Below are 12,221 nucleotides of genomic sequence, written 5' to 3'. Positions count from 1 at the left end.
CTTAGCTGCTGTCGGCCCCACTCTAGCGGGTGGCACAGCAGTCGGAGCAGGGCAGGTGACGCTGTTTTCCTGTCAGGTCGGTCAGTGGAGCGGCGAAGTGACTGCGATCACTTCGGCCCTGTCGACTGAGCGTGCGAAAGGATAAGGTGTCAGGCGATCCTTGCATTGAATGCTCCTGCGATCTGGTCGGTTGGCGTGGCGATCTGGCCAAGGTTGCTTCTCCGTGAAGCCTGTCCGAGCTGGGCCTCGGGCGAGTTGAAGGTGCGCCCGTTGCTTGAGGAGACCCTCGGGCGAGACGTGAATCCTCCGGGGTCGGCTGTCTTTGCCCGAGGCCGGGCTCGAGCGAGGCGGGATCATGTCCCTTGGGTGGAGCCTTGGCCCGAGTCGCCCCCATCAGGCCTTCGCAGCTTTGTGCTGATGGGGTTTACCAGTTGAGATTATGAGTCTTGGGGGTACCCCTAATTATGGTCCCCGACACCGACGCATTCACTTTCATAAATATTTAGACAACTCTTCCTCACTCTGTTAAAGGCTTTCCAAGCTCTCCATTGAATTCTTTAAGATTCATTAAAAGATTAGTCCCAAAACCTTATTAAAGAGCTACTTAAGCTAAGATCAAACTTTTAGAGTACTCGGTTCCTGCTCAAGGCGATGGGTTGCATTCTTTACTCTTAGAGTAAGGGCTCCTAGCCAATTGGGCGTTTCTAAGTTGAAGTACCCAAGCAATTGTGGTTACTTTGGGAAGTTCGTAATCTTTCCTAACATCTAGTAAGAATTCTTAACCAAGAGACTTGTACTCCTGACTTGAGAAGGGCATATGGCTTCCTCAACAACATGGAGGTAGGTAAGCCTTAATGGCGAGATAAACCATGGGACAAATGATTTGTCTTTTGTATTCTTGCAATTGTGCTTGTGTTGTTCTTGGTTTGCTCTAGATATTGTGCTTAAGCTTTTGACTATGTTCAAATGGTGAAATAGGCTCAACATTACCCCTAAGAAACCTTGGTAAATTAGTCGATTTTCTTTGGATGGTTTTAAAACTGTATACACGAGCTACTATATTGTGTGGTAGTGGTGTAGGTTTACATGGCACGACAATTTTGCACGCGAGTACGACAGTGCCACTTATATTTCTAACTGTTGCATCAAGATTGTTTTAATGAGACTAATTTATCCCTTTTTAGACTTGTGTGATCTCATCAATGCATAAGGTCATCATTTGGCTCCCTTTGCACACAAAAAAGGTACTGATGTTTGTCACGTATAATAAAACGACATGAGAAATACTTTTAAATGACTAGATTATGTTTTGCTAATAGATATCACCTCTGCCTCAAAACAATGTAATTATCGTATTATTGGAGTCGAACTAAATTAAATTCGATCAAATCCATATTAAAAATCGTCCATATTTTTTATATCAAATAAGTATATTTTAAGTCATAAATACGTATGCCCTTTTGTACATACTTGAGTAAGTCTTGCATATGTTGGCTTAAGATAAATATGTATGCCATTTTTCCTATAGGTAGAATTGTAAATTTTTAGACAGAGTGATTAGAAGATAAAAGGAATAAAAAGTGCACACAAAGCATCGAAAAATTCAAGGAGGTTCGCTAAGTCCACGGTTGCATTGCATTTTGATTTGTTTTCTATATTAATAGTTAAAATTTAAAAATAATTAATCAGATGCATACTTTATTTTAGGACCAAGAGAGAAAACACTATTTATATTTATCCTGCCAAAGAGAGGCAAAAAAAAAGGAAAAGAAAAGGCAGGTGCGTCGATCAATTTTTCAGATCCAAACCGTCGCCGCAACAATAATCATCCAGACGGGCCGAGGGCCCACGGCAGAATATCCAGGGCGCAAAGGCTGCGGGGCTTGGGGCACAGCACAGACATGGGCCCTGGACGGCGCTGTCGCACGATGGCCGTCACGTGGAGCCGTGGACGCGCGCGTCGGGGCCGTCACGTGGCCCGTGCCGCCTGCCGCCGCAACTTGCTGCCCGCGACCGAATGGTGGTTGGTCACCGGCTTTCCGCTTCGGGGCGTGGCGGTGGCGGCGGCTGGCCAGCGCCCGCACACGCGTGCGGCGCATGACGGCCGGTCCGGTCACGGTCAGCGTCGGCTCGAGCTTTTTAGGTCTGGTGTGGTGGGTGCTACCTGCCCTGCGCATCGCAACTGGCAAGGACAGGAGATAGCGTCTCAAGATCAGATCAGGGTGCTCACGGATTACTCTCTCTCTCTCTCTCTCTCTCTGAAACTGTTCTCTCTCTCTCTCTCTCTCTCTATCTCTCTCTCTCTGAAACTGTTCTAATACTGGTTTCCTCCAGCGTTTCCGATCCATGAAACTGCTTACAGATTGCCAGTGCAACAGATATGTTTCCAATCCATGGCGCACTCCTCTGCAAGCATGACCAAAGTGAAAGATCGGAATGATACGTCTCCAGCCGGCATCTACGAATACAGCGAATCCCTTTGCAGCTGGGAGGAACTGAGCTCTCATCGTTGACATCCAGTTGCTTGTCGCGGTGCCGCGATCGAACTGCTTGCTGATGGTCGAAGGGGCGTGACTGTTGGACTTCTCTATCGCTACGAGGACCAGATGTGGCCCAAACCCAAGGCAGAAAATGTGCCACGGCCCGGGCCTAATTCCGCCTGCCCCGGACGACATTTTTTTTTTCTTTTGCATGAGGGGCCGTTGGATCGCTTCATTTTGGTGGAATTGGAGTCTTATTAATAAAGTATGTTATTTGGTTTATAATTTGATATTCCACCAATTTTTAAATTTCAGATATAAATTTATCTCAAGTTTATAGGGTGAGGAATGGAAATTGGTATGATGTACCACCAAAATATGTTTCTACTCTTTAATTTCTAACACGCTCTTTGGCTCACTCCACTTCAGTAAAATTGTAGCACATAAATATCTCATGCATATGACCAATAGCAGTATACAAATATACCACACATAAAATCATATTAGTTTAATTAATCTATGCCTAAATTATAATTATGGATCTAAATGGGGGCCTAAACGTAATGGTAAATATGACTATGCAAGTCATTGAGTCAATTTAAGGTACGATTTGGCACGACTCTGGCACCACCAAAAATAGTTCTCTGGCTTTTTGACTTCTCTAGAGGAGTTAAAGTCGTTTTGCAGTTTATTTGGCAAAACAGTTCTCCTGTTGGATTAAATTTAATTAAATCCTTGAAAAATCATAAAAGCCCATATATGACAAGGAAGGTAGCTATCTGACCGCGAGTTTATCGGTTCGTGGACATGGTCCTATATAAGGCGCCTACCAGCCCTTGCCAGACACCATCCCAATCCAACCTGAGTTGGGTGTTCGCCTCTGTTTATAGCTGCGCCTCAATCGTAGTTCTCTTCATCTCGAGCGCTATACATCTAGACTATTTTGGTCATGATTTATATTTAGAATTTAATATGAAAATGTCTAATTATTCAATAGAAACAGCCTCTAAGTATCAATTCAGAAAAAAAGCAAGTCTCGTTAGTCTTACGACTCACCATCCATCCATGCCGGCGATAGGACGATGTCGTTTGGCTATATGTCTGAAGGCCACCACGTACCGCCTTCACGCAGGCGGAACTTGGCAAGCGAACCATCTTGCCTAAGCCCTAAGATATGATGGCACCAAACAGGGACGGATCCAAAACAAAATGAAAGTGGATGCATACTTGTAAGGACTGACACCAAAATAATAGAATAGAGACATCTAAATGACACTGAGTAGAGAACTTTATAGTAAAATTTTAGACTTTACTATTTTTAATGGAGAAATAAACGGCAGCCTAGGGCCTCACTTCACTCGGGACCTATATAGGTCCGCCCCTGACACGAAACCTGCAGCAGGTATTCGAGTTCCAGATAATCTTTAGCACTACCATATGTCCATCTTTACCTCTACACTAGAATTAGACAGCGCCTATCAGGCGCTATAAAATTTCTTTGATGCAGCTCTAGTGTCATATCAACGAAGACATCATGTGTTAGCAAATGCTTCAGGATTGTGCTCTAATGCAGCCTCCCAAATTTCATATATGCCTTTCTGAAATATAGATTAACAACAATATCAAATATTAGTGTCAGATACTTGAAACTGTTTCGGAGGCGTAAGATACAAATATTAGTGTGCCCTTGGCTGTTTGCAGTTTTCTAAATTCAATCAAGATGATAAGTGTTTACTTCTTTGTATGAAGGAGAGTGGGATACTGGCTGCTAGAGCTCAGTTTTCCAAACATGACTTGGGATACTGAGAAGAGTATTGTTCAATGACATTGGTTCTGATACTTCTCTGCTTCATGTTTAGAGTACGTCAATGGCTTGTGTGTCCGTTAACTCTAGCTCCCAACTACCGTGGAATTAGATCTCAAGGCATTCTACTAAATTTTAATACTGGAATAAGACCAATTCTAAGCATGATTCTAAATGCCAGGAAATCGAGAGAGAGAAAAAACAAGTACCGCAATCACACTTACCTTTTGCTATATTCACTGAAAGTGGGAGTTTCCATGCCTTTAAACTAAAACAACGAAGAGGGTGAATCAAAACATAAGTAATCTAAAAAAGTCTTTCAGCCACTGGTGGTTAACAAGTTTGATTTTCCCTTTTTTGCAACCATATGCTTCTCCAACGATACATAACAAAACTATCTAGCATTAAAGATATAATATATGCATACATAGCCAAAGAAATGGACGACGAAAAAATAGAATCTCTAACTACTTTTGACCGGCCGGTGATGGCTTGGCAGGACGCGGGAGCCGACTGGACGCTCGCCTGGCGCGCGTTGGGGTGGTTGCGCGCTGGCGGCGTGCGTGGGCGAGCACGTTGGCGCCTAGGTGGCGAACGCGGGCGAGCGCGCTGGATGCTGGCTACTGGAACGTGAGGCTAGAGGCTGAGCCTGGAGGTGGCTGCTAGGATTTGGCGTGGGGGCCAGGGGCGTTGCCATTTACCAACAACGTCCTAGCGTGAGGGTGGCTAGAGCGTTAAGCAGTGGACGAAGCTTGGCGTGACCTAGGCCGCAGCCGAGTCCAGGTCTCCGCCACTGCCTTGGGGATCAGGTCGCCGAGCTCCTTAGCGTGGGCGGTGCAGCTACGCCCAATGACAACGACCTTTGTGCTTGTCGTCGTAGTTGCTGCCATGGTCGGTGAGTGTTGGTGGACTGGAGGTTTCAAGGATAAAGTGAAGGCGAAGGACATGCAAACTGGTTGCTTCGAAGCCCACCGTCCAGACATTTAATTATCACGAAGCATGAATGGGTGGAGCATAGGCGAGGCGGGACCCGCGGATGTTGCCATCGCAATCACTGGACAGCCTCGCCCATGCGGCCATGCCTTCTCAGTCGTGCGAACAGCATGCTTCCAGCTCCCACTCAGTGTGCGACCATGTGTCAGGCTGCGAAAGCATCGTAAAGCGAGAAGTGGCTGCTTGAAGGGAAAAGAGATTTCTCTGACGCGCGTCGACTGAAGCGCGGGGAGGCGTCTAAAAGGGGTGAGGTTCTAATAACTTAGATTCTTCGGTCTAAACATAGATGAGTTGAGCAAAGGGACTTGTATTGTACCACTGAAGAAAGACCACGACGAGGCTTGCTTGGCGTTCAGTGCTGAGACTGCATTGAGACTATCAGGGCTGTGGCTCTTCTCCTATGCCGGCGACGGCGACGGTGCATCCACGTTGACGCTGAAGACGTGGATCGTCCCCTTGACGCTGGAGGGTACGACGAGCCACTTGGAGTCGGGAGAGAAGGCCATGCTGTACATGTCTGGTGTCGTTTGGTTCATAAAATATAACGTAAATAGTAACGGTAATGGTTCACACTTGATTATCAACGGTAACAAGTTTGAATAGGTCGATATCAAATTCTAGTATGGTATCTAATTATAATTAGACTTAAACAAATATGATTTAACGTTATCTGTTATCTATTACATTCAGGGGCAGATCTACACTCCGAGCCACTTGGGTGGTGGCCTGAGGCTTGATCCATGTAACTCTACATAAATATCTATTTAATCTAGTATAAAATAGTTAAGATAAAAATAAGAGAAGAAAATTTAGTAGGTTTGGTTTGGATCATAGGAAAATTCTAGATCTGTCCCTGATTACATTACAAATATGTGAACCAAGCTGCAACCAACGACGACATGAACAATGTGGCTTGCTTTTGAGATTCACTCAGTTGGTAAAAGCATTCAGATTCCAGTTTAGTAGATGATCTCACCTCTCGAAGCAGCATGTCATCGGCAGCGTGGAAGACGCGCACGACGGTGCCCTTGGTGCTGGCCGTGGCAACGAACCGGCCGTCCCAAGCCGTGACGAGTGCGCACGGAAGGACACGACAGCGGCGCGAACCCGCCCGCCGCCCACCGCTCCACGCGCACCTCGCCATCATCCGCGCCGGCGCACGGCAACACCAGCGGCGCGTCCCGCGACGCCGACGCGGCGTGCTGCCGCATGTCCACCCGCTGGAGCACGTGCAGGCCGCCGACCCCGTCGGGACCGTACACGTCCACGCGGCCATCGTGACGAGCAAGGTCTTGTCGCCGTGGAGCGGAACCGATCTCTGTCACCCAATGGTAGTTCCGGTAGGCCGGCCTCCATCGTCTAAAAAAAGACTAAGTCCGTGTGCAGCAGTTTATTTAATTAAAAAGCACTGTTTTATGCTGTAGAGTGTACTGTTCATAAAGTGGAGTTTGAATATGGGTATATATATGGATAAACGGCTGGAGATAGCCTAATAAATCAGCGTACCTCGTCGACCTTATTACCGTCGTGGAGGCTGCCGTCACACGACACTGGAGCTATGCGTGTGCTCTTCGATATGGGCACTGTACCGGTATCCGGCGACCTAGACAGGCGAGGGCTGGGAGCGTCTCGTCGTTCCCGTCTTGGCGCGCCTCAGCCAACACGTACACGGTACACTCCGAGGGCGTTGGGGTTCAGGGTTACATTTTCGTTTTTAATTTTCAAAGACTAGCACCACCGGCTCTACTCGACGTCACACACTTTGTATTATAGTAACTCCTAGGCCCACCTATTAGGGCTTAGCTCCCTTGTAATATGCCTCTTTGAACTATAAAAGGGAGAGCACCTGCGATATAAGGGGGATTCAGACCCATGACACTCAAGTTATTAAGTAATACAACTCAAAATGGATATAGAGTATTACGCTTCGGCGGCTCGAACCACTTTAAATCTTTGTGTACTTATGTTCATCCTTCTAGTCAGGTAAACCTTAAGGCCCTCTCCTAATCTTAGGACCAGGGCGGGTGCATTCCGCTACCCGATCAAAGGATTCCCCCTCCGACAGACCTAATTAAGCATATATTTGATACTCATAATTGATATTTAAATATTTAATGTTACATGAACTAAACTTTAGTTATGGGAACCAAACACCCCTAAACCTTAAGGTAGCCATTGTGGATAGCGTCGGCTTTCCCTAGGCCAATCTCGATCATCCATAGACTTTTAGTTCTATGGGTTTAATGAGAAACCAAACTGGTTTTCAAATACCTTTAATTGCTCGAATTGACTATCCAATGAAGTGATTTCCATACCAATCATGATAAGTAAATAATTAACTCTGAAGGACTAAATGGATGGTAGTGTTTCTTCCTCATCCCAATAGTTTAGCTCATCAAAATATTTTTTATTTTGCCTTGATGATTTTAGGAAACATTGGCTCTACATTCATCTTCTGTGATTTCAATGCTACAAATAAAATTTTTTATCTCTATACTTCTTAAAGTACGAGATCGATGACCCCATTAATTTGTTCAAGTGTAGCATTTATAGACACAATCTAAATTGCAATTTTTACTTGCTATTTTTGCTACATAATTTGGACCCTCTCGATGCTTGGACCCTAGGTGGTCGCCCCTTCCGTCTATGCCTAGAGCACGATCTTGCTCCTCAGCGGAGCTAGGTGGCATGGTTTGGGAGTGTGGAGGTGGGCTTGACATAGGTGGCCTCGCTTGAGGCAGCGTCGTGGCGGTCGAGGCGCAGCAGGAGGGGGTGGCAGGGGCCTCGCTGCCTGTGGGGCACACCTCAAGCGTGAGGAGCAGGGGAGGGGCCATGCAACCATGCAGGGAGGGTCGCGTTGTCGTGCGTGGCGGGTCTCGCCTCTCCTGGGGTGGAGCTCGAGCGCAAGGTCTGGGAGAGGGGGTGTGCCACCGTGCGGGGAGACGTGCACGTAGAAGAGTCAGACCTCAAGGCATCCGTCGGGTTTACCATACGTGTGGCACGAGATGGGGGTGCGGATGTGGAGGACTTGCACAATGGGTTGATTACAAACAAATATAAAAGATTTCTTTTGCAAAGTTGTTGACAAGCAACCGTAGAAATTGGTGTGCTATAGGAGTATACACTTTACCATGTGTAGTTTCTTCCAACCGGAGCTCCATTGGACCACTACTCCTATAATGAGGTGATGCGCAATGCATGTCAAGTACTATTTTTATTACTAACAGATAGCACGTGCTAACGCTACGATCTCGTGGAGGAATGATGCGTGATGCAAATAATATTGTCCATTAAGTTTGGGTACAGGAGGGGGGATTATCTAGTGTGTTAAATCTGAGTGTAATTTGTTTGATGAATTTAGTGAAGGTTGTAGGTGTGGAGGTGATTTGATTGGATGAGTTTTGCAAAGTTTAAAATGTAGATTATATAATGTTATATTATACAATGTAGAAATATGTAAAATCTCATCTCATTATTATTTATTATTCAATAGATACGCAATTATATTCCATATATATACGGCAGGTACTATTCTTGGTTTGTCAAATCACACAGTTTGCATCGATTCAAGTGACTCACACTGCCGCCCGTTTTGCTTCGACCTTATCGGGAACGCGATAAGAGCTCCTGTACACCGCTGCCGCGCCGCCGTCGGCCAGTCCAGCGCGGTACCCGGAGTTGTAAGCCGCCGCGTCAGACATCATCACGTCGCTGGCGACCAGCATCCCGCCGATCGCGCCGCTGACCAGCCCCGCGCCGAGGCCTACCCCGAAGTCCAGCTTTCCGTTGCTCTCCTCGCTCGCCGGTGCCGGCAGAGCATTGCGCCCGGGACCGGCAGCCGCCTGCTGCGGATAAGCAGAAGCAGCCGGCGGGTAAGTAGCAGCAGGCAAGCTGTACGGCGAAGGCGGGTGCAGGGCCAGGGTGTCGCGTCCGCCGGCAGCTTGCGCGGGAGGAGAGGGCCCGGGCGCCAGGGACAGCGGCGAGGGCAGGTAGGCGTACGGCGCGGGGTAGTACTGCCGCGGCACTACTGGGTAGCCGACGAAGGCGGCAGCGGCCTCGTCGGCTCTCGCCAGAGGCGCCGCCTGCTGGCCGACGATGGGGCCCAGGCGGTACGACACGTTGAGCACGCCGCGAGGCTCGCAACGGTGCACCTTGCGGACCTGGTACGATGCGAGCTGCGGAGGCCGGGGGCCAGGGTCGGACGCGCCGCCAGCGGTGGCGAGGATGTCAGCCAGGGGCACGATGACCTCGCCGACGTCGCGGTCGCCCAGGGCGCGCTCGGTGCGCAGGAGCACGTGGAGGCAGCCGGTGGCCGTCGCGGCGGTGGGCGGGACGTTGAACCGGAACGAGGTGTTCCAGGACGGGTGGCGCCCGCCGTAGGGGTCCGGCTGGGTGCACTGCCGCGTCAGAGGGTCGCCGGAGATGCTCACCACGGCGTATACCTCCATGCGCGAGATCAGGTTCACCCTCTTCAGGTCCTTGGCCGACAGGAGAGTCACCTCCAACGCCCTGTACGCCATGGCGCGCGCTCTGTGTGATGATTGATGGGTGCACCATGCTTTGTCGACTATTCTGCATGTTTATATAGAAGGTGGTGTGGGTCCGGCCATCATTCTAGGTAGAAAACATGTTTAGGCTAAATACCTTGATTTTTAAAAGGAATACACATATACACAAAATTTAAGATTGACAATGAGTATTGTCTGCGTTATGAGGAATCCATACACCCAAATATTAGCAAAATGATCTCCAAAACTCTATCGGTATAACATATATCCAATGGATTTACCTCGGTGCTAGCCTAGCATCTCTAGGATATTTGTTCGCTTCGGATTAAATCCAACTATTTAGACTGCTACAGTTGCAATCTATAGAGACAAAAACAACGTATAACCAGTAGAAGCCGGTACAGATTAAAGCCAAACGAAAAAGATTCCAACATCTCTAGGATCTTAGCGCTGGAAGCCTAGCATCTCTAGGATCTTAGCGTCTCCAGAGTCGAGCCTCATAACGGCTAGATTCTGTGGCCTTACAAGCCAAGAGATTTATGTATGAACCCTAGTCACTTTCCAATACGCCTCCAAGGTAGGACGGACCCGACACCATATGTGCCCCGCTAGATCCCACGACTTAGAGTGTCTGAGATAAGTCTCCCATCCTTCACATTTATTGCACGAGATGATGTTACAGTCAAAAGACATCACTATAGCCACATATGATGTCGTAGGCATATCCACGAGCACTATGCAATACATGTGGTTACAATGGCTACCATGTATGCCAGACTAGCTGACATGGGATGTCACTACAGCTAAGCCTAAGGTCACAAGCATACCCACGAAAACTATACAGTGCGTGCAGCTACATGGGCTACCAACTCGTTGTACTCGATGGCGTGGGATCTCATACATTTATTGTGACAAATCACGCTTGCCACTGTGGCACACAAGAGGCGTACACTGCGTATAACACAACAACTACGAGAAGATAGAAGTAGTTGGACATATGTTGGGTGGCACTACAATTTCGGTGTTGTGTGGTTGTCCAAGCATAGATGCAACAATCTCATTCCTTATGCTATAAAAGGGAAGCGTGGACCAACATAGAAAAACACCGTCACGTGTGTTCAAATCTTGGCAACTACATTCAGATCCTGGCACCTGAGTTTAGAGCCTTTAGGTTCTTATTTCCACTCACTAGCTAAGTCATCATATGAGTATATATGTAAGTTTTGTCCATATTTACATCTATACGTCCATCATATAGAGGATATAGGGTATTATGCTCAAGAGTCCTAACCTCTGTACATAGTTGAGAGCACCTAGAGGGGGGGGTGAATAGGTGATCCTGTAAAAACTTAACTTATAGCCACAAAAACTTGTTAGGGGTTAGCACAATAATTGCCAAGTGGCTAAAGAGGAGATCTTGCACAATACGACAATCACAGAGAATTCAACACAGAGGAGACACGGTGATTTATCCCGTGGTTCGGCCAAGTACAAAACTTGCCTACTCCACGTTGTGGCGTCCCAACGGACGAGGGTTGCAATCAACCCCTCTCAAGCGGTCCAAAGACCCACTTGAATACCACAATGTTTTGCCTTGCTTATCTTTATCCCACTCGCGAGGAATCTCCACAAATTGGAGTCTCTCGCCCTTACACTTAAGATTCACAGAGAAGCACGGAGTAAGGGAGGGAAGCAACACACTCAAATCCACAGCGAAACACGCACACACACGGCCAAGATTCGAGCTCAAAGACTATCTCACAGTTTCTCACAAGAACAGAGCTCGAATCACTTAGAATAACAAACGGATGCGCAAAGACTTAGTGTGGATGATCAGGGATGCTCAAGAGTTGCTTGGTATACTCCTCCATGCGCCTAGGGGTCCCTTTTATAGCCCCAAGGCAGCTAGGAGCCGTTGAGAACAAATCTGGAAGGCCATCTTTGCCTTCTGTCGTCGGGCGCACCGGACAGTCCGGTGCACATCGGACAGTGTCCGGTGCCCGATTCCTTTCCTTAAATGGCGAAGCCGACCGTTGCAGATGCGGGAGCCGTTGGCGCACCGGACAGTCCGGTGCCCCTTCCGACCGTTGGCTCGGCCACGTGTCCCGCGCAGATCGCGCGGCCGACCGTTGGTCCAGCCGACCGTTGGCTCACCGGACAGTCCGGTGCACACCGGACAGTCCGGTGAATTTTAGCCGTACGCCGTCAGCGAATTCCCGAGAGCGGCCTCTTCGGCCGAGGCAGCCTGGCGCACCGGACACTGTCCGGTGCACCACCGGACAGTCCGGTGCCCCAGACCGAAACAGCCCCTTGGCTGTACACAGCCAAGTCTTCTCTTCTCTTCTTCTTTCTGTTTCTAACACTTAGACAAATATATTAGTACATAAAACCAATGTACTAAGACTTAGAAACATACCTTTGCTCTAGATTTGCACT

At 48.0% G+C, this 12,221-nt stretch overlaps 1 protein-coding gene and 1 long non-coding RNA gene across 2 annotated transcripts; one reads left to right on the top strand and one right to left on the bottom strand.

The window, feature by feature from the left end:
* Positions 1–1,957: 1,957 nt before the first annotated feature.
* Positions 1,958–2,757, top strand: LOC111255644 (uncharacterized). Its single transcript, NR_151591.1, has 2 exons — positions 1,958–2,222; positions 2,379–2,757. It is a non-coding gene; the product is annotated as an uncharacterized lncRNA (long non-coding RNA).
* Positions 2,758–8,731: 5,974 nt separating this feature from the next.
* LOC100381856 (Protein SRC2-like protein) lies at positions 8,732–9,814 on the bottom strand. Its single transcript, NM_001174643.1, has one exon. The coding sequence runs from the start codon at positions 9,795–9,797 to the stop codon at positions 8,853–8,855; it is 945 nt and encodes a 314-aa protein (NP_001168114.1). The 5' UTR covers positions 9,798–9,814; the 3' UTR covers positions 8,732–8,852.
* Positions 9,815–12,221: the final 2,407 nt, after the last annotated feature.

This window comes from Zea mays, chromosome 7, assembly GCF_902167145.1.
Source record: "Zea mays cultivar B73 chromosome 7, Zm-B73-REFERENCE-NAM-5.0, whole genome shotgun sequence".
NCBI lineage: Eukaryota > Viridiplantae > Streptophyta > Magnoliopsida > Poales > Poaceae > Zea > Zea mays.
This window is presented reverse-complemented; position numbering and strand designations above follow the sequence as displayed.

Excerpts from the sequence above, each read along its gene's own strand:
- LOC100381856 (NM_001174643.1), bottom strand. The coding sequence starts at position 9,797 with ATGGCGTACAGGGCGTTGGAGGTGACTCTCCTGTCGGCCAAGGACCTG.